The 26,363-nt window shown below is 45.2% G+C and overlaps 1 protein-coding gene across 2 annotated transcripts in view; it reads left to right on the top strand.

The window, feature by feature from the left end:
• Positions 1-26,363, top strand: part of RYR3 (ryanodine receptor 3) — a 693,107-nt gene that overhangs the window by 498,299 nt on the left and 168,445 nt on the right. For both annotated transcript variants that reach the window (XM_033952387.1, XM_033952388.1), the window contains exons 68-73: positions 8,202-8,289; positions 8,394-8,486; positions 10,818-10,988; positions 12,287-12,346; positions 18,485-18,622; positions 19,544-19,656. In XM_033952387.1, coding sequence (XP_033808278.1) covers positions 8,202-8,289; positions 8,394-8,486; positions 10,818-10,988; positions 12,287-12,346; positions 18,485-18,622; positions 19,544-19,656 — 663 coding nt within the window. The remainder of the gene's footprint in view (positions 1-8,201; positions 8,290-8,393; positions 8,487-10,817; positions 10,989-12,286; positions 12,347-18,484; positions 18,623-19,543; positions 19,657-26,363) is intronic.

Raw genomic sequence — 26,363 nt, forward strand, 5'->3', positions numbered from 1 at the left:
ATATTGTGAAGTCAATATTCTGATATCTATAGCTTTATCCATGTGGAAACATCTCTATTCCCCTACTATTTGTTTGTTGTTTTTTTTATTCGTTGTTATAGGTGTTTTTTTCCCCTGCTTGTTAAGCACTTCCTCTCAAAGTTTGATTTAGTTTGTTATCACATCCTCCTGAGAATATTACAAGAACTGGGAATTACTGCTTCAGCTGTACTATGGTTTCATTCATATTTAAGCAACAGATTGTCCCAAGTCTCATGGCTTAAAACCCTTTGGGGCTCATTTTCAAAACACAAAAACATCAAAAAAATAAAAAGGGCATAAAGTGGCACTTGGACATTTTTCTCGACAAAACGTCCGAGTTGCCATTTTTTAAACTGTCTTTCTAGATGTTTTGCTAGGCTTTTTGTCTGTAGTGCTTCTAAATCTCAAGGGGACGTGTTATGGGCGGGTTTAGCACTTGGATGTTTTGTAGCGATAACACTATGTAACACAATTTTTGTTCCTGGGCAGTAAGTATAATTTCCTAGTTGCTCATGCTTAAAAAGTATAGAAAATGGCTGTTATTTCCATAAAACTTTGCTTTTATGACCAGGATAGTCAAATTTTGCAATTTACCTATTTAAAATGTGAAAATGCCAAATTTTCATCTTTTCATTCTTATAAAATCATAAAAAGCAACATATGAATCACAATTAACATGTATTTATATTGAAGTTATACAAAGATGACCACAAAAGATTTAGAAGTGAGTAGATTTTGAGATTTGCGATTACCGTATTTTCGCGGATATAACGCGCACCATTGTAAAACGCGCACAGGGGTATAGCGCGCAGAAATCACGATGATATGTACAAAAACTTTTCTATACCGCGCTCAGGCATATAACGCGCATGCTGCCCGACTCTCCTCTGGCCACCCCGACTCTCCTTTCGCCCTCCCCGACTCTCATCTGGTTGTCCCGACTCACCCTGACTTTCGGTGCACTGCCCCGACTCTCCTCTGGTTGCCCCGACTCACCGTTCACCCGCCCTGACTTTCGGTGCACTGCCCCGCCTCTCCGTGCCTGTCCCCCTTGAAGTCCTGTCCCCCCTTGAAGGTCTGCCTGTCCCCCCTTGAAGGTCTGCCTGTCCCCCCTTGAAGTCCTGTCCCCATCCTGAAAGCCTGATGCCCCCCCTCGACGTCCGATTCTTCTCCCCCCTCGGCAGGACCACTCGCACCCCCACCCCGAAGGACCGCCGACTCCCCGACAATATCGGGCCAGGAGGGAGCCCAAATCCTCCTGGCCACGGCGACCCCCTAACCCCACCCCGCACTACATTACGGGCAGGAGGGATCCCAGGCCCTCCTGCCCTCGACGCAAACCCCCTCCCCCCACCGCCCGCCCCCCCCCAAGAACCTCCGCCCGTCCCCCAGCCGACCCGCGACCCCCCTGGCCGACCCCCACGACACCCCCACCCGCCTTCCCCGTACTTTGTGTAGTTGGGCCAGAAGGGAGCCCAAACCCTCCTGGCCACGGCGACCCCCTAACCCCACCCCGCACTACATTACGGGCAGGAGGGATCCCAGGCCCTCCTGCCCTCGACGCAAACCCCCCTCCCTCCAACGACCGCCCCCCCCCAAGAACCTCCGACCGACCCGCGACCCCCCTGGCCGACCCCCCCACCCCCCTTCCCCGTACCTTTGGAAGTTGGCCGGACAGACGGGAGCCAAACCCGCCTGTCCGGCAGGCAGCCAACGAAGGAATGAGGCCGGATTGGCCCATCCGTCCTAAAGCTCCGCCTACTGGTGGGGCCTAAGGCGCGTGGGCCAATCAGAATAGGCCCTGGAGCCTTAGGTCCCACCTGGGGGCGCGGCCTGAGACACATGGTCGGGTTTGGCCCATGTGCCTCAGGCCGCGCCCCCAGGTGGGACCTAAGGCTCCAGGGCCTATTCTGATTGGCCCACGCGCCTTAGGCCCCACCAGTAGGCGGAGCTTTAGGACGGATGGGCCAATCCGGCCTCATTCCTTCGTTGGCTGCCTGCCGGACAGGCGGGTTTGGCTCCCGTCTGTCCGGCCAACTTCCAAAGGTACGGGGAAGGGGGGTGGGGGGGTCGGCCAGGGGGGTCGCGGGTCGGTCGGAGGTTCTTGGGGGGGGGGGGCGGTCGTTGGAGGGAGGGGGGTTTGCGTCGAGGGCAGGAGGGCCTGGGATCCCTCCTGCCCGTAATGTAGTGCGGGGTGGGGTTAGGGGGTCGCCGTGGCCAGGAGGGTTTGGGCTCCCTTCTGGCCCAACTACACAAAGTACGGGGAAGGCGGGTGGGGGTGTCGTGGGGGTCGGCCAGGGGGGTCGCGGGTCGGCTGGGGGACGGGCGGAGGTTCTTGGGGGGGGGCGGTCGTTGGGGGGAGGGGGTTTGCGTCGAGGGCAGGAGGGCCTGGGATCCCTCCTGCCCGTAATGTAGTGCGGGGTGGGGTTAGGGGGTCGCCGTGGCCAGGAGGGTTTGGGCTCCCTCCTGGCCCGATATTGTTGGGGAGTCGGCGGTCCTTCGGGGTGAGGGTGCGAGTGGTCCTGCCGGGGGGGGGGATGTATCGGACGTCGGGGAGTCGGCCGGGCAAGAGGGCTTGGGCTCCCTCTTGCTCCGATCGTGGATGCGGGTGCGGGTGGGAGCGCGTGCGAGCGGTCGTTCGGGGTGGGGGTGCGAGCGGTCCTGCTGGGGGGGTGAATCGGGCGTCGGGCGGGGTGGGAACTATGTTTAAAAACTTTTGTATACCGCGCTCAGGCATATAACGCGCGAGGGGTATGCGCGGTACGTAAAATCACGTATAACGCGCGCGTTATATCCGCGAAAATACGGTATATGTATTTTAAAAATGTATATACCGCATACAACTATGCAGTTTCCATATGACATACATAGAATCTTGTTTCCCTCTGATTATCACGTATAATATAGACCAGTGATTCCCAACCCTGTCCTGGAGGAACCCCAGGCCAATCGGGTTTTCAGGCTACCCTAATGAATATGCATGAGAGAGATTTGCATATGATGGAAGTGATAGGCATGCAAATTTGCTTCATGCATATTCATTAGGGCTAGCCTGAAAACCCAATTGGCCTGGTGTTCCTCCAGGACAGGGTTGGGAACCACTGATATAGACATATCAAGACAACATCGTTAATCATCCCTGTTATAATAGAGATAGAGCACAAATTCGATCAATTCAGAAATACAAACAAGCTTTAAATCATACTTCAATGTCAGAAAAAAAAATTCTAGAAGGCGATTTTCAACTGAAATACATCATAGCATAAGAAGGCATTAGCAAACAATTGAGTTTTCAGCATTTTCTTAAAATTCATCCTCCTCATACAAAACCGCAGGATACCAGGCAAGGCATTCCATAATTGTACGCCAGCCACAGATATCATTGATGCTCCGATCCTAGTCAATTTCATGAATCAGTCCCTAGTCATAGTCTCCCATTATGTTATCATTATATTGCCCTTGGTAGCGGTATTTGAAGTCGTGTGTATCCTGGTAGAAGGGCTCACCTTGCTCCTCCTCCCATGTTCTCCTTTAATGTCTCAAGATGAGCATCAAGGACATAGACTTTGAGAGACATCCTACAGCCCATTTTACTGTAATTCTTCACTAGATTCTCACCCAACTCTACATAGTTTTTGGCCTGAACCACTGTGACAGAGCTATTCCAAGCTGCTTTCTCCTGCCCAGTTAGCTTCTTGGGAAATTTCTTGTACTCCAGGATCTTCTATATCTGTGGCCCAATGAAGACACCAGCTTTCACCTTTGCCTCAGACAGATTAGGGGAGCTGTCTTGAAGGTGCTTGAAGGCTGCTGATTTCATATCCAGAGCTCTGACAAATTGTTCCATTAGGCCTAATTTGATGTGCAGTGGTAGCATCAGCATCTTCCAGTGGTTCCCATTTTACATTTTTCCTTCCCACAAAGAACTCAGTTCACTGTGGTCAGTCCCACCTTTTGTAATGTGCCTTTGTGTCCCTGCTGTCTCAAAGGTAGAGATAGCAGGGAAATTTGGTAAAATCACCTTGGAGACTCATTAGGAATGCCACCATTTTGAAGTCTCCGATGACCTCCCAGCTGTTCTCATCATACTTCAAGGCACCTAGTATGGTCTTGCTGCTGTTGTAATCCTCTTTGAGGTGCACTGAGTAAACCAGTGGAAGAGATGGGTACTTGTTCCCATTATGGAGCAGCATGGCTTTGATGCTCTTGGATGAGCTGTCAATGAAGAGACACCACTCTTTCGAATTACTGGTCACATTGTGACAGAAGCAGAGCCCATCTTATAGGTGAAGAAGGTGGAAAAAGCTTGGTGACACTTCCTCTGATCTGTGACTTGCATGCTTTCATCCAACAAGTTTCATTGTTTGAGCCTAAATGTCAAAAGTTCAGCTGATCAAGTCATTGAGGTCTTTTGGTTAATCCTAAAATACATAAGAAGAATACTTAAATTACTTAGATTCAATGGAAAATCTTTTCCTCCTCCTTTGACAAAAGCAAGCCCCGATGTACTTTCACTGGAGCTCCGGGTTAAAACATGGCAGCTCCTCAAACGCAGAAAATGGAAGACGCCCCGCCTATTTAACCTCTACACTCTAGTTTCAACTGTGATTGGATACAGCTGAACATGATGTAATCTCAAGATGTAATCACAAAATTCAGCAGTAACTTCAAATTACAACAGATAATGCCATTCTGTTCTGGAGTTTAACCCCCCAGGTTCTTCAGTCTGCAAAGTAAAAATCCAAAATAATTATCTCCGCAGGAGTAATCGTTGTCTATTCAAATGACTCACAGGAATATGATCCACTACACAGCACCTCAGGTCTTGGAAGGTATGATTGTTTTCCAGGCAACATTGAGTGCTTGCACTTTGGTGGTATTCAGGCAGCTTTTGTGTTCAGTAATCCTTACTTTAAGGGACCGTGAAGTCTGGCCCACATATATCTTTGGACAAGGACATATTATTAAATATACCAAAAAGTCCATTAAACAGGTGCTGTCAAACCAAATGGGGAATATCCTGCCCGTAAACGGGTGTATAACTCTTTCAGATAGTTTAAGAGTAATGGCGCATACTTGACAAGTGTGGCAATTAAAGTGACTACCTGAAGACTGATGATGTTGTCTACGGGCAAAACAATCAGAGGGACTCAACAGCTCCTTAATTTTTTTTGTCTCGAATAGGCCATTTGGAGATGACAGTCAGTAAAAGCGGGATCACTGCTTAAAATGTCCCAATGATGACGTAATGACCGATCTACTCGCTTTATTGCTGGTGAAAATTCAAGTATACATGTGACAGCTTGCAAGTCTGAGGAATGTTCTCTAGGCATTAATAATAGGTCCCGATCAACATGTTTAGCCCGTTTATAAGCCTTCCTAAGGATTTGTTGAGGATAACCTCGATCACGTAGGCGCTGAGAGAGACCTTTACTTTGTCTTCGAAATTCCCCAGAAGTAGAACAAATGTGTCTAAAATGCAGGAACTGAGAAGTAGGTAAACTTTGTTTAAGTGACAAAGGATGGTTACTTGAAAAATCCAAAAAATATATTTCTATCAGTACTTTTGCGGAAAACAGTGGTCACTAATTCTTGGCCCTGTCTATTAAGGGAGACATCTAAAAAAGATATCTTATTAGGATGAACATTTATATCAAACTGTATTTTATGGTGTCGTGCACTGAGCCAGTTATAGAATTCAATAAGAGTTTCATAAGTACCCGACCAGGCCATAAAAATATCATCAATAAAACAGAGCCACAATTTTATATATGATCCAGAGTGATCCATAGATTTTCAAAATCCTGCATAAATAAATTAGCTACCGATGGGGCCATAGTGGCCCCCATTGCAACACCTGAAAATTGATGAAAAAACTTTTTCCCATATCGTAAATAGTTTTTTTGCATTGCCAAGGCTAACAATTGTATGTTAAATGTTGTAGGTACTTTCCTATCTTTGGCAGTAGCATCCAAAAATCCATTGATGATAGAAATGGCCTCAGCCTGTGGTATTGTTGTGTATAGAGATTTGACATCAAAAGTTACTAAAAATGTGACAGTGTGTAAGTCAGTTATTTCACTAAGTCTTGATTGAAAATGTGTAGAATCTCTTAAATATGAAAAACCTGTAAGAACCAAAGGTTGGAGAAAGTGATCAACAAAACACGGCAAAGGCTCGAGAATAGAGCCGTTGCTGGACATGATGAGATGACCAGAGGGATGATGTAACGATTTATGTATTGTAGACAGGATGTAAAACACAGGTACTCTGGGGTTATCTTCATTAAAAATTTATATTCTTGCTTGGTGATATATCCGCTCAACAAAGCTGAGGATGTCAACTCTCTAATTATATCTCTAAGATCTAGAGTAGGATCAGAACTTAATTCTATGTAGTCTGTATGAATATCTAATTGTCTATGGATTTCATTGTCATAGTATGACATATTCAATACTACTACTGCACCGCCTTTATCGGCACGGCAAATTCTGATCAAAGAACTGGAACGTAGGCCTTCCAAGGCTGTATATTCATTCTTAAAGCAATTAAAGGGCTGAAATGGTGTATGATTACTAAACCGTTGTACATCTTGCAGAACCATATCTTTAAAAGTTGCCAGGTGGGGACTAGGGGCAATAGGTGGAAGCCAACGTGATGGTTTCCGAAATGTAGAAGATTCAGAAGATGGACAAGAATGAGAGAAGAGAAATTTTATAGATGTAGTTTGTGGAAAAACTTTTCTAAATCCTTTCATAAACGAAGAGGCTGTAGAGGTTGAACAGGAACAAAAGTTAACCCTTTAGACAGAACACTTATATCTGCTGATGTTAACGTATAGTTGGACAAATTAATGACTAAACTCTCTGGTTGGTCATTTGGCCCCTCTGGAATCGAGTGTTCGGTCAGTATTGTTGTTGATTCCGATTCAGCTGGCGGCCGCGTCCTTGTCGATACTGCTTGCTCTGTTTATTCTGTCGTCTTCTTCCTTGTAAAAAATCCTCATCTGAAGTAGACAGAGAACTTCCATCGGATCTGTCTGTCTGTGCAAAATCTGGATCTGTGGATTGAGTTTGAAAATTCATCCATGGATAAATCAGCCCTTTGGCAAAGTCGGCTTCATCGCGTTTGAATTTTTGAATTTTATATTTTTGTAACCCTGCACTAAAGCTACTAATTTTTTTCTTTATGTCACCTAATTGTGTATCAAAAACCCCAGGGTCCAATGTGCTCTTAAGCTCACCCAATTTCTTATCCAAGTGAAACAGTAAACGAGGAGGTTTTTTATGCCAGTGATTTAAGTTTACTCCGCTTAGCCTCCCCTTGTTTACAACCTTAGCAGTTGGTTTGGTGGAGGAGGGGATCTGAGGCTTTTTCCTATCTCTTGGTAATTTTCACAGTAAAAGCCTTTTAAGTTGTTCACTTAGAGGTTCCGTTTGCCATATTCCCAGTGAAAATATAAGTATCTTTCAAACAGTCCCATGTGTTTTGCATGATTTATGTGTCTACTGTGCTGCAAACTTTTTGAGAGTATACATGTTGGGGTCTTCTAGTCTCCTCTTGTACTTCTTTTGGTGCAAACCTCCTATCATTTTTGTCGCTTTCCTTTGGACCCCTTCTTTTTATATCCTTGGCCAGGTACGGCCTCCAAAACTGAACACAATATTTCAAGTGAAGCCTCACCAACAACCTGTATAGGGGCATCAACACCTCCTTTCTTCTGCTGGTTATGCCTTTCTCTATACAGCCTAGCATTCTCCTGGCTACTGCCTTGTCACACTGCTTTGTCACCTTAAGATCCTCAGACATTACCACCTTGGGGAGGGAAGAGAGTGAGAGACTTGGAATATCTCATACCCTCTTCTCTACCCATTGCAGCTCTTTGTAAATTGTGGGTCAGACATTTAGGATAAAATGGTTCTTTGCTTTAAAAAGGTTGCTGACCCCTGATCTAGACTATGGACCATGAGCCACCATTTGAGTAGCCCTGCTTAAGAGCTACCAATGATGTTTCCTGTTGTAGTAGGATGCTAAGAGCAAAGTTCAGCATCAGGTACTGGTGATGTTTTCCATGAGACACCAGTTAAGGCTGAGTCTGGAGAACAAAGTAATGAATGAAGACCTTACAGCCTTTCCCCCAAAGAAAGGTTTATTCACTACATCTTGCTTATTGTCTGCAGGTCAGACTGGCTAAAGAAACCTAATAGTGATTCAGATGAACTCTTCCGCATGGTGGCTGAGATCTTTATCCTGTGGTGCAAATCTCATGTAAGGACTAACTCATTTCCTGTAGATCCCGTTGCAGTTATTTATTCATGTCTTTGAAACAAACCAAACAATTGCTTTCTCTTCTCTTTTCTCATTGGTTGTAGAATTTTAAACGAGAAGAGCAAAACTTTGTGATTCAAAATGAGATCAATAATCTGGCATTTCTCACTGGAGAGAGCAAAAGCAAGATGTCAAAGGTAGGTCAGAATGGGGTAATGTTCAGCAGCATTCAATGTAGTTAAAGTTAGCCAGATATTCAGTGACCTCTTTGGTTAAGTCCATGCTACTGAATATAGCCATCTACACCTCTCCTTCTGAATCCACGGTTTCAGTATCCGCGGATTCGGTTATTCGTGATTTCTTTTTTTATACAAGAAACGCTACATTCCGGACCTTTCCTGGACCTTACTTGGTAATCTAGTGGCCATTTTGTCTCGGTGACCTGCACGGGGCAGGAGCGTAGGAAGATTGCTCCTGCCCCGAAAGCCTGCTAGCCCAGCAGGTAAGGTCCGGGATGCCGGAGGGGGGGGGGAGGGGGAGGAGAAGCAGGAGGGAGGTGGGGGTGGGTCAGAGCCGGCCAAAAAAGTTATTCGTGAATTTTCAACATTCGCAGGCTAGCTGCGCCCCTAACCCCTGTGAATATTGAGGGAGAAGTGTATTAGGTTAGCTATTACCGAGGTCAGATTCAGCAAACAGTGGTGTAGTAATTAATTCTCATTTATGTATAATGCATACCGTTGGACCATCAATTTTTCTCTTCCTAGTTTACTTTGCTTTGTAGGTTTTCACTTCCCTGGTCCCTTTCTTAGATTTTTGCTCCTACCTTATTTACTTGAGTTGTTTGTTATTACTTCACATTTGATGCTCATTAGAGTATAATGGACTTTCAATAGTATTGTTTGTATTACCATGTTGATGTTACGATGATTAACATAATTGTGCTTCATTACCGAGTGTCACATGTTTATGATTTTTGCTTTTGTAAACTACAATAAAATCTTGATTGAACTTAAAAAAAATTATGTATGTAAATTATGTAAATCGTTTAGTTTGAAACGGTATAGAAATTTTAAAAATAAAAATAACATGAATCAAATATTCCCCCTCAAGATCACTTCTTTCGTCCCGAGAAAATCTTCTTTCAGTCCCCTCGATTTACCACATATTCTATGATACTGCCCGGAAAACCGTCTTCCAGCTTATGGAACGCCCTTCCCCATTACCTTAGGAAAGAAGACAACCTGACAAACTTTAAATCCAATCTTAAGACATTTTTGTTTAAAGATGCTTTCATTACATAACTTCTTAAATCACATTTTATGCCAAGACACTTGCTCCCCTTCTACTGTGTCACTCACTCTCTGTCTTTGATAGTACAGTGGTGCCTCACACAACGGACGCCTCGCACAGCGCACGCTGCGCACAACGAACTTTATGTCTTGATTCGTACAACGAACTTCGTTTCACACAACGAAGTCGCCCGAGCTGCATCCTTCCGCGCAGGCACTGCGCTTAACTGCCCTCTCTCCGCCTGGCTCCCTCTTGCCCCCCCAACTCCCCGACACGATCGGGGCAAAAGGGAGCTCAAGCCCTCTTGCCCCCCCGACTCCCCGACACGATCGGGGCAAAAGGGAGCCCAAGCCCTCTTGCCCCGCCGATTCCCCAACTCCCCGACAATATCGGGCCAGGAGGGAGCCCAAGTCCTCCTGGCCACGGCGACCCCCTAACCCCACCCTGCACTACATTACGGGCAGGAGGGATCCCCGGCCCTCCTGCCCTCGACGCAACCCCCCCCCCCCCCCAACGACCGCCCCCCCCCCCAAGAACCTCCGACCGCCCCCCCAGCCAACCCGCGACCCCCCTGGCCGACCCCCACGACACCCCCAACCCCCTTCCCCGTACCTTTCTGTAGTTGGCCGGACAGACGGGAGCCAAACCCGCCTGTCCGGCAGGCAGCCAACGACGGAATGAGGCCGGATTGGCCCATCCGTCCCAAAGCTCCGCCTACTGGTGGGGCCTAAGGCGCCTGGGCCAATCAGAATAGGCCCGGGAGCCTTAGGTCCCTCCTGGGGGCGGGGCCTGAGGCACATGGGCCCAACCCGATTGTAACAAGCCTTGATCTGCTCCTGAAAAGGTGCAAATTAAAACCATATCAAGCCAGTTATGGCTTATTCCCTCAGCTGTGGTTCAGCCTAGTCTCTGAAATATTGTACTTGCAGTTATAGCCTCTTCAGGAATTGGCTTTCCAGGATCCATAAGATTTTTATGCATTCTTTCTCCCTCCTATATGCCTGTTAGGTTTTACACCAACAAAGAAAAATCTCTCCCTGTGAGGACCTAGCTTTCTGTTTTCCTTTAAGGTGGGATGTTTAGTTCTATTATAAGGTTTTTAAAATGTGACCCAGGCCCTTTTCTTTTCTTTTTTTTAATTTTGTTCCCTATGCTAGGATTTAGGGCTTTTTAGCTCATAGACCTATGCCTAAAAGGATGATATCTTCATTTATTCCATGATGCTTTTCTGTATCTAGTCTGGTGGACAGGACCAAGAGAGGAAAAGAATCAAGAGGCGAGGGGACCTGTACTCCATCCAGACTTCTCTGATTGTGGCAGCACTCAAGAAGATGCTTCCCATTGGCCTGAATATGTGCACACCTGGGGATCAGGAATTGATTTCCCTTGCTAAGATCAGATACAGCCTGGTAAGTAAAGCTTCTTTAACACAGGGTCACAACAAGTTAGCTTGCTATATCTCTTTCCTAGATGGGGAAAAAATGCCAGAACCTATCTCTCTGCATTGTATGTAAAACCCTCCTTTCTTCCAAATGAAAGTAGTCTAAAATTTGTTTACTGTACTTTTCAGTAGTAATCACAAACCATTTATTTATGCATACTGTGAAATAACTTGAGTTCTGGATTTATAATCTCTGTTCTCCAAGGATAAGCAAATTATCATTTTTCCCACAAATTGTGCTGTCATTCAGTGGAACCCAAGCTCGAGAAATGTAAGCAGAGCTTTAGAGCTGTCTAAAAGCACATGTGAGACGTCCCATACCAGCACTTTCACACAGGGCCATCTCAGTTCCCATTTTTAACTCAGTGTACCCCCAGACATGATTTCTCAGCTTCATGATCCTTTTCAAACCACGTGTGTCTTTAGAATTTTTCACATTGGGTTGCCTCAGTTTCATGATTCATCCTCATAACGATGGGGTAGGGTTTAAGTATTTTAAAAATATTCTTAATTATTTTGCACTGCTGCAACTTGTGTTTCTATTGGCACATCAGACAAAAAAAAAGTGTTTGTGGTTAGATTGGTTATTTTCCTTCTAATGCCCAAAAAGCAAAAAATCCCCAGCAGCCTCAAGAACTGCAGGATGTGTAGCAGAACAAGGTCAGATATCAAATTCCAAGATCTGAGCGGTTAGGCTTTAAGAATGAAAATAATATCATAGTTGTGTCACCTCTCAAAAGATGCAATGAATCCAAAAATCAAAATTACCTCTCCTACTATTTTGAAGCTGTATAAAGCAGGGGTGTCCAATCTTTTGGCTTCCCTGGGCCGCATTGGCCGAAAAAAAAATTTCTGTGGCCGCGCAAACGCTGCAGCAAGACAGAAGAGGACACCAGCAAGACGGTAAACACCCAGGGCCAGCAGAGGAAAACACTGTATCGCCCTTGACCGGGGCCGCACAAAATACTTCAAGGGTGCTGCATGCGGCCCTTAGGCCGCAGGTTAGACACCCCTGGTATAAAGTGTTTTCAATATACAAAGTATGCTCAGAGATCCAGAAACCTCATGTATGCCATTTAAATGCATCCTTACAAAATAGTGCTGTCAATTTGCTTCCAGCTACACAGATAAATGCTGTTTTTTCTGTACATTAACGGGCACAAGTGATGTATAACTATAAGCACGCTATTGCATTTCACATTTCTAGACACTAGAATCATCTTTACTGCTGCAGGTTTGCTGATAAATCATTTCTGGTTTCCATAGAAAGATACAGATGAAGAAGTTAAGGAATACTTGCGAAATAACCTACATCTCCAGGAGAAGGTAAGACATAATGAAGGTGAAAAAAGTCATAATATTGCATTAGCAGTGACCATGGTTTACTTCCATCTCCCACACCTCCCAAATACTCATTTACGAACCAAAAGGCAGTGTCTGGTAAAAACAATCCCCCTGATATTCAGCCAGCAGCAGACAGCATTTTCTTACCCTGAAATTCAATTCCAGGTCCTGTCCAGGCTTTGGAATTGAATATTTGTTGTTTTGTTTTTGTTTTTTAAGCCAACTAGTGCATGATTAGTTAAGTTAATATTTGGACTTAACTGGCCTGGGTTACTGGATAATGGTAGGACAGCTGTTTATGTGGTCTTATTTATCTGCTAAATCTGGCTGGTCAGGTCTGGATATCGGGACATAGCTGGACTAGACCCATGGAATACCCTAACATAGTCAGCTTGACGTTTGGCGTTAAATGGCCATTTTCAGCAGCACTAACCAGTTAAGTGCCACTGAAAATGAACAAATTTACTTAAATCAAGCATACTATTACTTGCAGGATAATTTATCACTTATCCATATTATCAATGCATACAGTAAACTTCTTAAATATGCATCAGCTATCCAGCATTCACAATAGAGCCTCAGCAACACCACTTAAAGTTCAAGAATTTCATTACTCTAAGCTTTATGAGTTCACTCTTCATTGGCTCTCTATTTTTCTTTGTTTTAATAAATCATTTTTATCCTTTTTATGATAATTTTTCAATACATTTTACTTAGCTTGTGTTTTTTGTACATAAGGTACTACTGCTGCCATGCCAACATGTTTCGCCTATTGTTTTGTCAAGGCTGCCCCTAGAAAAAATATATACAAACTAATTTGAATAATATATCACCGATTTGGGAGTCAACATTGTAATGTAGCATACTATGCCATATTTTGATTGTAATTTGAATATTTTTACTCCTGTAATAGTCTTATTGCTTATGTTTGACTTATTCTTGCTGTATATTGCCTTGAGTGAATTCCTTAAAAAAGGTGGTAAAATAAATCCTAATAAACAAGTAGAGAGTAGAGTGGATGGAGGAGGTTGAAGCAATGGAGTCATTTCAGAGTCTCTCATTAACGTCCTTGTCAAAACTGATTACTTCTGTGTTATCTACGTATGTATATCCCCGGATTCCATATATGGCACCCAAAATTGCATGTGCAAATTTGGGAGCACACCCAATTTGCATTTGCAATTTAAATGAGTAATGAGCTTTTAACTATTAATAATTGGGTGTTAACCACTAATTATTGCAGTTAATTGTCTCTATTTAGGATTTATGTGTGCAAAGTGCTATTTTAGTGCACAACTGAAAGGGATTGTGGCCATGGGTGGGTCATGGGCATTTACTAAAGATACACAGAGTATTATAGAATGCGGAGAATCCATACCTAATTTGCTTGTGAGGATTTATGCCAGGTTTCAGTTAGTGCAAATCCTCACGCCCAGCTCAGCACTATGTGCCATTCTATAAACTGCACCAAATTTGGAGCATTGTTTATAGAATAACACTGTACATATTTAGCACCCAAATTTGGCCACAATTTAAAGAATCCAGACAGTTTACAAAATCTAGTTCATAGTGTGTTAAACTCTCTTTCTCCTCAGTGGCTTGAGTGATTGGCTGGCCCAGAACTTCATCTCCAATGTCAGAATTGATGTTGGGCAGCGGAATGCTGATCGGTCCGATGCTTCTGCAAGGAGGGGGGGGGGGACATCGGGGAGAGGGAGGCTGATCGGCCCGGTAGATCAGGACGGCAACACGAGTCTATCACGGAGCCCGGGAAGGGCTCCGCGATCAACTCGCGTTGCCTTCCCGATCTACCGGTCGATTGCGATCGACGTATTGGGCACCCCTGTACTAGATGTTTACCTTCTGTTGTGGTTATTTTGGTATGGATGTCCTTTCCTTTCATTATACTGGAGATCTTTTCTACCTTTTATATTTGTATTTATTTATTTTATTATAAGAATACCAGGTGCTGTACAGAAGTCTGAGGGTCCTATTTTGGGCAGCAGTGACATAGCGGAGCCGCATACTGCACGGGAGAAGGCAATGGCAAACCATTCCTGTACTCTGCTGTGAAACATCACAGGGTGGATGCCTCACTGTGTGTGTTGCCATGAGATGGTGGATGACTTGGTGGCATGATCCATCCATTTTATTGTAAACCACCAAGATCTGAGCAGCCAGCTGGTCTAACAATTGCTAATAAACTACAACCATGCCTAACTTTAGGTGCGGCTATATGCACCAATGAAAATGTGGTGCAAATGCCCACATCTAAACTTTGCGCAGATGTCATTATTCTATAACTGCACACATAATTTAAAGGAACGACCCTGATCAGCCTATGACCTACCCATTTCCATGCCCCCTTTTTTAACTTGACTAAAATTTAGGCACAGATCTTATGCATAAATTTATGCTCGTGGAGGGGCATAATCAAAAAAACCCATCTAAGTCCCCTTTTGGCCTGGGCCCTAAATGCTGAAAGTAGAAGCAGAGAAAATGTCTTATTCTCAAAAAAGTCCAAAATTAGTTTTTTTTTAAAAATGGCCCAACTCTATGTTCAGCTGTTTAAATGCCCAGACCACCACTACATCTACACTTAAGACACATTACCAACCAAAAAACAGCCTAAGTCCCAAACGCCCAACACCAGGCTTTTTAGGCGAAGGAGAAGCCAGTCCTTCGCCTAAAAACTGGATTTTGTAACCGGTATCTATCAAAAACAACACCGGTTACAGAATTCACACCCCCTCCCCCCCCCAGCAACGATCGCGGCAGGAGAGATAGCCAATCTCTCCTGCCGTGATCCACCCCCCCCGGCCCCTCCTACAAGATCGGGCAGGAGGGAGCCCAAGCCCTCCTGCCCCGACGCAGCCCCGCGATTGGTTTGGGCAGGAAGGAGCCCAACCCCTCCTGCCCTGGCGAAACCCCAACCTCCACGATACCATCTGGGCAGGAGGCAGTCCAATCCCTCCTGCCCTGGTGAAACCTCCACCCCCCACCCCCACTAAGATACTGGCAGGAGGGATCCCAGGCCCTCCTTCACATGACACACACCCCCATGACCACCCCCCGAGCCCCTGATCGGCCCCTCCTGAGCCCTCCCACCCGCTGACCCTGGGACACCCCCCGCCCAAGGCAGAATTAATCAATAGGCCAAATAGGCATGTGCCTAGGGCCCGAAATGTTCAGGAGGGCCCAATGAAGGAGGGCATCAACATTGGTTTTTCCAAATGGCGATGGACCCCTCCAGCATCGATCGGCAATGCGGGACCCCCAATCGGCAACACGGGCCCCATTCCAATCGGCAACGCAGGCCCCCCCCCATCAACGGAAAGTAAGACAAACAAGCAACGTGGGTAAGATAGGCAACGGGAACTGTAATTGTGCAAGCGGTGCTGCTTGCCCAAAGCTTCCTTTTGACACAGCTTCCTGTTTCCGCCTGGGCGCATGGTGGGGCGGGGCAGGGCAGGGGGGCCCAGTGTACTTATGAGCCTAGGGGCCCATGACGAATTAATCCTGCCCTGCCCCCGCCGACCCCGCGACACCACCCCCGACACCCCTCCCCTGTACCATAAAAAAGTTGACCGGACAGACGAGTCCCAAGCCCGTCCATCCAGCAGGCCCGCCTTCCGCAGAATGGCCCAGGCACCTCAAACTCCACCCACAGGAGGGGCCTTAGGTGCCTGGGCCAACCGGAAATGGCCCTCCTGTGGGCGGGGCCTTAGGCACATGGGCTGGGTTGGGCATCTCTCCTGCTGCGGGTCACAGCAGTTTGGGTAGAGAGGTGATCGCCATCGCAGCAAGGGAGATGATCCATCTCTCCTGCTGCGATTGTTGTGGTGGGGGTAGGCAGGTTGCCGGGGCCGCTGAGCTGATCGCAGCAGCCGCCATCAGCTCACCGGCCCCTTTTTCGGTACTTATACCTATTTTGACTGATCTAAGTCAAATCGTATAAGTGCCGACTAGGCAACCTTCTTAAACTTTTGGTTATACCTGCTGTACGCGTATGTATAGGTTGGCCCACCTCCCGCCCACCTCCCACCCTTTCCCCTCCTCTACAAACGCCTCTTTTCGCTCTATGCGTTTAGAGGCAGGGGAAAGGCCTAAGTTGGTTTTAGATACGTCTAAAACCAGCTTTGGTTATCGGTACTTGGATGATCAGGCTTTTTGATCGTCCAAGTACCCATTTAGGCCACTTTGTAGACTTTTTTTTTATTATTATTATGAGCCCCATAACTTATAATTCATTCTAATTAGCACCAATTGCTTGTTAAAACTCCAATTATTAGCGTTAATTAACCTGCTATTCAATTAAATTACATGCACATATCAGACACGTTACCAAAAGTGCACACAAAATTTTCAGTGCTTTTTATAGAATTAGGGGCATGGAGGGGAATAATCAAAAAAAACGTCTAAGTCCCTTTTTGGCCTAAGGCCTTAAGCGTTGAAAGTAGAAGTAGGGAAAATGTCTATAATCAAAAAAAAACGTCCTTTTTATGATAATGGCCTGCCCTCTACATTCAGCTGTTTAAACAGCCAGAACACCATTACATCTACACTTATACCACCACGATGTCTACACTTATACCCCATAATGAACCAAAAAAACGCCTAAGCCCCAAACGTCCAACACAAGGGCTTTTAGGCGAAGGAGGAGCCAGTCCTTCGCCTAAAAGCTGGATTCTGTAACTGGTATCTGTCAAAAACAACACCGGTTACAGAATCCACACCCCCCCCCCCACGACATCGGGGCAAGAGGGAGTCCAAGCCCTCTTGCTCCGCGGCACCCCCGACCTCCCCGACGACATCGGGGCAAGAGGGAGTCCAAACCCTCTTGCCCTGTGGCACCCTGACTGCCCGACTATGTTCGGGGCAAGAGGGAGCCCAAGCCCTCTTGCCCCGGCGATCGTCGGCACCCCCCCATTACGTTTGGGCCAGGAGGGAGCACAAGCCCTCCTGGCCTCTCGCCACTCACTCCTTACAATATCGGTCAGGAGGGAGCCCAACCCCTCCTCCCCAGGCGTACCCCCTATCCCCCACCCCCCACTACAATACGGGCAGGAGGGAGCCCAGACCCTCCTGCCCTTGACACAACCCCCCCACGACCGCCCCCTAACCCCCCGATCGGCCTCCCCCACCGACCCGCGACCCCCCGATGACTCCACGACTCCCCCACCCCCAATCCCATACCTGGTAACCAACCAGAATAGGCCCAGGAGCCTTAGACCCCTCCTGTGGGTGGGATTTCAACCGCCTGGGCCAATCCGGCCCCATTCCGGAGCCGGGTGGCATGCCGGACGGGCGGGCTTGGCACCAGTCCGTCCGGCCAACATTTACCAGGTATGGGATTGGGGGCGGGTGGGTCGTGGGGTCGGCGGGGGGTCGCGGGTTGGCGGGGGGGCTGATTAGGGGTTCGGGGGGGGCGGTCATGGGGGTTGTGTCGAGGGCAGGAGGGCCTGGGATCCCTTCTGCCCATATTGTAGTGGGGAGTGGGGCATAGGGGGTACGCCTGGGCTGGAGGGGTTGGGCTCCCTCCTGCCCGCCCACCGCCCACCCTTTCCCCTCCTCTAAACACATCTCTTTTCTCTCTGTGCGTTTAGTGGCAGGGGAAAGGCCTAAGCTGGTTTTAGATACATCTAAAACCAGCTTTGATTATGGGTACTTGGACGATCAGGCTTTTTGATCGTCCAAATAGCCATTTAGTACACTTTTTATATGTTTTTTTAAATTATTATGAACCCATAATGTATAATTGCTGTTTGAATAATGACTTCTATGTGTCTATCACTGTTATGTGTCCTACCACCTCTGCTGAAAGTCTTTTTTAGAGCCCACTGTTCTTTCAGTGAAAAAGTAAATTTGTTGTACTGTTTGTGACATTCCATTCCTCTACTTTCATGATGACCTTTTGTTCTTGAGCATCTCATTCTACTGAAAATACTACCTTCTGATATGTTATTGAAGTTGTCATCAATTTGACTAATGGATTTTTGTAATGCTATTTAATGATAGATATTAGCAGCTTGTCATAGCTTTTGCAAATGGCTATTCCGGTTCCCTCAAAAAAGAATTCACAACACAGTTTCATAATTCACAACATATTCTTGTGTGCAGTCTGATGACCCAGCTGTGAAATGGCAATTGAACCTTTACAAAGATGTCCAAAAGAATGAGAATGATGATTGTCTGGACCCTGAGCGAGTGGTGGAACGTGTACAGAAGATCTCAGCTGCTGTCTTTCACCTTGAGCAGGTAGGAAAAGTTACTGCTGCATCCAGGCCTGTAACAATAGCAGAAGCCAATGTCTAAGGATTCAAGTTTAAGTTCAAGTTTCAAGTTTATTACGGCTTGATATACCGCTTATTGTACAGCCTAAGCAGTTTACATAAAATTATAGCTAAAAAATATACTTATAAAGGGAAGTTAACACAGACTCTTTAAAATAATAAGGGAAACTTCATAGGAGACAAAAGGAAAATGAGGATTACATCATTTCATAAAATAAAAAAAATGGGCGGGGAAAGGAAAAAACATAAGGGAGTACAGATAGGCTTATAGTAAGCTGATATCAAAATCTGAATCTATAAGCCAAAGGCATCTTTAAAAAGGAAAAATTTTAGGTCAGATTTAAATTTGGAGGAACACAGTTCTTGCCTTATATTCGAGGGAAGAGAGTTGTACACTGTGGAAGCCATGACTGAAAAAAATTGTCTTGCGAGTTTAGTCATAAAATATCTGGCGAATAGAGTGAATTGCTAATAGCTGTTGCTGTGTCGATCGGAGCAATCTAGAAGTTGTATAAGGGATCAGAAGACTATCTAGAAAAGCTGGCAAATTAACTGTTTTTACTTTAAAGATAATGACCTCTTAAATTTTGTATTTTAGTGTCACTGAATTGTAGTGAGAGAATGGGTACTGGGTTGTTTATGGGCAGAAGCTCTATGGTAAATAGTAGCTCTGTGATGGGCAGAGTCCTACAATGGATAAATATCCTATAGTAGGCTGAGAGTTCACATAGAAAATCTTTGATAAGCAACCCAGGATGTGTTTTTAGGGTGGCAAAGATCTTGTGGAAGGCTGAGATTTCACTGAGGAATGAGTTCTGTGGTGAACATATGCTGTACTATAGACAATTGTACAGAATAAACTAAAATAATCTAATTTTATTGACAGGTTGAACAGCCTTTGCGGTCAAAGAAGGCAGTGTGGCACAAGCTCTTGTCTAAGCAACGTAAACGAGCAGTTGTGGCATGTTTCCGGATGGCTCCCCTATACAATCTACCTAGGTGTGAAATTATTTTATATATATATATATTTACTCACAATAGTAGAAAATAACACCTAGTGCATCCTGTGCATAAGGCAGAGATCGAAGATAAGAGTAAGCATTTTATAAGACCTCCTGTTTCTTTGATCATGGATAACATAGTAATGCTTAACAGCCTTTCTTTTACTCTATTCCATCTCATCACCTTCTGTTATTCCCTTCCCTATCAATCTCTTCCCTTTCCTCTCCTCCACCTTCTTGAACTTTTTGCTTATTTCTTAGGCCAGTGCTGCCAGAAACACATAAAGGAAGAATGTGGAATAATGCAGTATTTATTTAATGCTACTTCTGGTGCAATGTGTCTAGGAGTCCTGGCTATAGATGATTTCCCATACTCACAAGTTGGTTGCAGAAGGATGAGATTTCCATTCTTCAACTCCGCCTCCCTCTCCTGTGACTGTACTGCCCCCTTCAGTTTTTCCTTCTGCAAACGAGTTCAGAAGGTGTGATTCTGATCTGCTCTGATAATTCTTTATTATTTTGTTTCTTGTTTTGGTTTTAATCCAAGTTAGAGGCTTTTCAGTGCTGGAGAGAGGATGCAGGCCCTGAGTCAGATGTCTGCATCTGGCAAGGCAACCTTCAGGATTCCTGTCCAGCCAGCCTACATTGGAACTTATGGAGCTTGGGGTCAGTTCCCCTTGAAGCTAGCTCACCTCCTGATTTATCAGGTCCTTGAGCGAAGGCTGTTTGGCCCAAGTTTAGGTTCATCAGGGCTTAACAGGTGCTGGCTGCATAAATTACTCCTCTTGCTCACACGTAGATCCGAGGGGGTTGAAATCTCAGTCAGACTGTAGTCTGACTGGCAGCCCAAAGATTCCAGTACATAGAACTGGTTTTCTGAGTGAGGCAGTCATCTCCATTTCTAGCTTCTGTGACAGCTGCAGCAGGCTAACCCAGCACAGACAGTGAGAACTGCCTATTAAAGTCTATGGAAAAACTGGTGGGTGGGGGGGCTGAATTTCCAGGGGCTGTTTTTAGGGCTTCAACCTCCAAAATCCCCTTCCCAGAATTTTTTGACCATTGAGTGGGTTTTCCCAGGCCGTTTTTGGAGTGACCATGCTGTTGCGGTAGCCATCTTGGATTTCCCCGATTTTGATTAAAAGCCTCCATCTGCCTCAATAACCCCTTGATTTGGATTAAAACCTCTCGGGATGGACACCTCAAATGGAGATACCCCTATATCATGCCAGATTTGTGATGGATGGCTGTGTCACGGAGCATAAGAGGGAGGGGCAGGAGCCTTGGGCTTGACCCCATCTGGAACCCAGAGTCTTTAGACAGACTGAGTGAAGTGCAGGTGCATGGACCCTGCAAAGCCGAGGAAAGGGGGACTCTAAAGGATGATTTGGGATCCTCTGGGTTGGGCTTTGCCCTGGATTTTATCAACTTTCTGTGGAAAGCCTATTTAAATTATCAAGGGTCTCCTACCTTGGTCGAGGGAGTGTTGGGGAATGTGCAAGATTTTATTTATTTATTTATTCATTTTCCTATACCATTTTCCCAAGGGAGCCCAGAACGGTTTACATGAATTTATTCAAGTACTCAAGCATTTTTCCCTTGGCTTCTCCAAGTGCACGTTCTCCAGCAGAGAATCCTGAACAGCGGAGGACTAGTCAGATAATGACTTGGGAGACTGGAAGTTGGATTCTATGCCTTTATTGTTCCAGAGTGAATCATCCCTTCTGGGGGATTAGAGGTCTCAGTTAAAGGTTGGAGTTCAGAAGACTATATTCCCCCTTTAGCAAGGAGAGGTCCTGACATCCACTGTGACTGCATTGCTGAAACTTATTCCAGAATTGCTACAGGAGTTTAACCTGGAGTCTTCACAGACTACGGCTGCTCAGAGCTCGATTGAGTTCTTCACAGGCTCAAACTTCATTTTATCCCTCACATCCATATCATACAGCTTTACTTACTGAGCATTGGGAGGTCCCAGAGGGTTCCTTAAGGGGGGCTAAGACAATGACAAGACTGTATCCCAAGGCTCCTGAATTTCAGCAGTTGTTCGTCCAGCCTAAGGTGAACTCACTGGCAGCTCCATGTTACCAAGCGTACTTCCCTACCTAGTGAGGGGGGTGTAGTTTTGAAGGATGCGCAGGACTGCGGGATTGATGTGGGGCCTTAGCCATGGGAATTAAAGTGGCATCGGCAGCCTCTTTCGTGGCAGGTGCCTGTCGCTCCAGAGTCCGCTAGATTTCGGGCACGGATGATGAAGTATCCCCTTCTCAATCGCTCTTCCTCAATCATTTTGTTACTCCCTGTCATCTCTCTTTCTTTCTCCCTGTCATCTCTCCCCATTTTCCTCCTCGTGTCTCATTCCCTCTTTTTCAGACCTTGCTCTCTTTCACTTCTCCCACTTTTCTTCTTCTAGCTCCTAGATTCATTGTTCTCACCTGCTTTTATTTCTCTCAGATCCACTGTAAAGTTTTTGTTTTACTAAATGGAGACTGGTCGCTTTCTTAATCAGATATCCGAAAAGTCACACTGATTAGTATACAATGAACCTTTCACTTACCTCTCAGCATACATTTTTGAGGCAAATTCTTAAAGGCTAATTTTCAAAAGGGGGGCCTTCTGGCCAATCAGAGTCTTAGGCCATTCCCAGTGCATCCTAAATGGAAGGAGGCCTAGGACTCTGGTTGGCCCAGGGGCCTTAGGTATCTGAGCCAATCAGGGCCTTAGGCTCCTCTCTGGTGCAACCCATAATGCACCGGGAAGGGGAAGACCCACCATTTTGCAGTGGCGGGCTTGTCGGCAGCAGGGAGTAGGCATCCCTCTTGCCATTAGATTAAAGTATGGGGGTGGCAGGGGGATCTCTGGGTGTCGGGAGTGTTCGGGGAGTGTCAGGGTGATCTTTGGGGTATTGGGGAATGTCAGGGGTGGAGTCAGAGAGTGTCAGGATGGAGTCGGGGAGTGTAGGGTGGAGTAGGGGAGTGTTTGAGGGACTTCAGGGGATTATGGAGTCAGCAGCAGGAGGGAATGGGCATACCTCCTTCCAGGAATGTCTCAGGGAGTGGTGGCAAGAGGAATTGAGCACTCCTTCTGCTGTGGATATTCAGGGGGGGTGGGGCTCTGGAGGTTCTGGCAGGAGAGAGTGGGCATCCCTTCTGCTGGTTGACTTTATGGGGGGAACAGGTTCCCTGCCAGAGCCGCTAAACTGATCGCTGCAAGGAGATTCCCTTGTGACAATCAACTCAGTGGCAACGTGATTCTCCAACTGGCACCTGTGACAAGGACACCGGTTAGAGAATCATGGTGCTTAGGTGGGGGTTAGGCATCTGTCCATCAGGACAGACACGATTCTATATAGGACGCCCTTGTGTGATTCTCAAAAGCCATTTAGGCGGCTACTGAGACCGGGTGTCCTATACAGAATCCGGCCCTTAGTGCCTAGGTGGTGCCTAACTTTTAGTGCCCTTTTTAGAATTGCCTCCTTTGGTTACTTTTCAACTGCAGACTTGACATCAATCATCAAAATGAAGATTGAGTTGGGAAAAATATATATACACAAAACTGCGTTATGTGGGAGCTGTTCCCAGCAAAACATAGAAATACTTTTGGGAATCTAGAAGTATACATGCAAGTCTGTTCCCTGCCTCAGTCCTGCTTCTATGAATCCTTTACCCATTATGATAGGAAATATCTGTTCATTGTGAAATTTATGCACAAGTTACCCGCAGATAGGTAGACCATTTGCAAACTATAAATACGTGATATGGCCATGTTTTGACAAACAGCTCTGTCAGGGATAAAAACTATAAATAAATACTACAAAAATAGCAAATGTATATTTTAAAATGTGAACAAATATTTAACTAAATATAGGCCGGCTGTTATCAAGCTGCACTAGGCTAGAGGTGTTAGCATAGGCTGGCACAGTACATGCTCTGACGCTCATAGAATTTCCTACGAGTCATTAAGAGATCCTTATACTAAACTGAGTTAAGTGCTTAATGCAGCATAAAATTACTTAAGTTGGGACACACTAAAGCATTCCACGTTAGTTTTGGCATCTGCGTGCACTAAGGGCTCCTTTTACAAAGGTGCGCTAGCGGTTTTAGCGCGTGCTATAATGCCCTGTGCGCTAGACGCTAATGCCTCCATAGACCTGGTGTTAGTATTTTCCGTGTAGCACAGGGTTAGCGCGTGCTAAAAACACTAGCACACCTTCGTAATAGGAGCCCTAAGTATGCAGTAATTAATTTTTTTTTTTTGCATTTTTGGGGAGGATGTGTGTCAGGGCAGAGACAGTCTCCTAACATAGGAGCCCTTAATGTCTCCTAAATAGGAGTCAGTATGTGCTCCCACAATCATTTTTTAAATGGCCATGCGCTAATGTTAGCATTAGCGCTTGCCCGTTAATGAAAAAAGAAAAAGCCCTTTTTGACAGCACATGACATTCTAAGCCTATTTCCTAGTTCAGCATAATAAAAAGGGCCCCTGAATGGGGGACAAATGTACACCTATATTTTGCCTAAAAGAACTTAGTTAATTTCAAGACTAAGCTTAAAAGTTTCTTTTTCAATGATGCTTTTAGTTAATAAATAACCTTATATTCCTTCTTAACCTTTTATTTTCTTATTTGTGCTTTTATTCCCTCCCTATTGTTGTAATCCTGAAATATAAAATTTGATACAGAATGTAACCCTTTAAATATAGTTTTCCTAATGTTTCATGATTGTAAGTTTTTGTAATTATGTAATTTTATTTGTCTATGTAATAACTACCCCAAGTTTTTATTCACTCGTTATTGTTTGTATATCGCCTAGAATATAGAATAGGCGATTAATCAAATTACATAATAAACTTGAAACTTGAAACTATTAAGTTATTTATTTATTCAATTTTCAAAATACAATTCAAGATTTACTTGTACAGAAAGCTTTTTAAGTCAAGAAAAGAAAATCACAACAATATTATAAATTTCAAGGATACCAATTAACTTAAGTCGGCTCAAGTCCACAAATGATCCAAAATGTAATTATAAACGGAAAATACAAAGAAATAATATTAAGGAAAATAATGCAAGCCAGCTGATGAGGGCATCTTAAATTTCCTATACTCCTCCATTCTTTTCCTTCTCAAGCCGAGAAAGAGATAGGAAAGTTGTCAGCTGGTAAGGCTCAAAGAAAACATATTTTTGGGAATTATATTGTATAACACATTTACAAGGATATCGTAGGAAAAAAGTTGCTCCAAGAGCTATAATTCCCGGTTTTATCATAAGAAACTCTTTTCTTCGCCTTTGTGTGTCCCTGGCTAAATCTGGGAACATTTGTATTTTGAATCCCATAAATTCTTTTGCTCTATTTTTAAAGAAAAGTCTCAAAATCCAGTTCTTATCCATTGTTAGAGCTAAAGTTGCTACTAATGTTGCAGGAGTAGCCAACTCTTTATCTGATAATTCCAATAATGCCGATACATCTATTGGACCTTGGCTGTCTTCCTGTTGCTGAGTTTGATTTTTCTTGGGAAGGTAGTACACCTGTGTAAATGGAGGTAATGAACCCTCAGGAACTTCTAGTATTTCCGTCAGGTATCGTTTTAACATTTCTCGCGGGGTAATTGTTGTAATTCGTGGAAAATTAATCACTCTGATATTGTTGCCTCTTGAAAAATTTTCAAATGTTTCAATCTTCCTTCTTAAATTAACATTGTCCTTAATTAAGGTCTCTTGAAGTTGTTTGGAAGATTTTAATTCATTTTTGATACTGTCCAATGATTTATTTGAGTCAGCAATATCTTGCTTTATTAAAGTAATTTCTTTTTCTTGGTCTTTCAATTTCCCCTCCACTTGCACTTGTTGAACACTAATTGTTTTTGCCATATTTGCCACCAGGTCCCACAAGGCATCTAATGTAACTTCTTGGGGCTTAACTATAGTAGGAATTTGTAAGTGTGTATTCAAAAGTTTATGCTTACCATTCGACAGCTCTCCTCCAATTCCCTCCGCTTGAGTAGGTCCAGTTTTAGTTGTTGCAGCACTCCCGTCCATATTCAGGCTCTCCTGCATAGCCTGTGAACCTGAAACGGCTTCTTCAACACAGCTCCGCGCAGCCTCTAGGGGAGAGCTCATCCCGACTTCCGGTTGGCTCTCTACCCCTGGGGAGCTGGTTGCGCGGGGGTGCAAAGGAGGAGGTCTTACGTCGGGGCTCAAAGTGGTCTCAAAACTTCGGTGAGACACCTCTGCTCCGTTCCCAAGAGGTGTCTCTAACTGAAATCCCGACGTCGCCATGGTGCCCTGAAAACGCCGAAAGAGCGCTTCAATGTTGCCGGAGGTAGGTGTTCCGGAGCGCAGGGAGGCCCCACCAGTGCTCTTTCCCCTTCTTTTCGGCATGTTTGAGGCAAAATTCAGCTCAAAGGAGCTCAAAAGCTTCCAAACTTTAGCGTCAGTTCGGCGACTGCTTCAGCAGCTTGCATCCGCGGCCATCTTGGATCGGCCTTGCCTATTAAGTTATAAAGAGATATCTCAGCGAAAGAGTACTTAGACTTATACATTTTACACTGGGTTTTTCAAAGCTTCGGTAGAGGTTTTTGCCACAGACCTGCGAGGTAAATAAACATAAGAACATAAGACTTGCCGCCGCTGGGTTCGTCGTGCCCAGCAGTCCGCTCACCCAGCGGCCCTTGGTCAAAGACCAGTGCCCTCCTTGAGTCTAGCCTTAC

This window comes from Geotrypetes seraphini, chromosome 7 (assembly GCF_902459505.1).
Source record: "Geotrypetes seraphini chromosome 7, aGeoSer1.1, whole genome shotgun sequence".
NCBI classification, from domain to species: domain Eukaryota; kingdom Metazoa; phylum Chordata; class Amphibia; order Gymnophiona; family Dermophiidae; genus Geotrypetes; species Geotrypetes seraphini.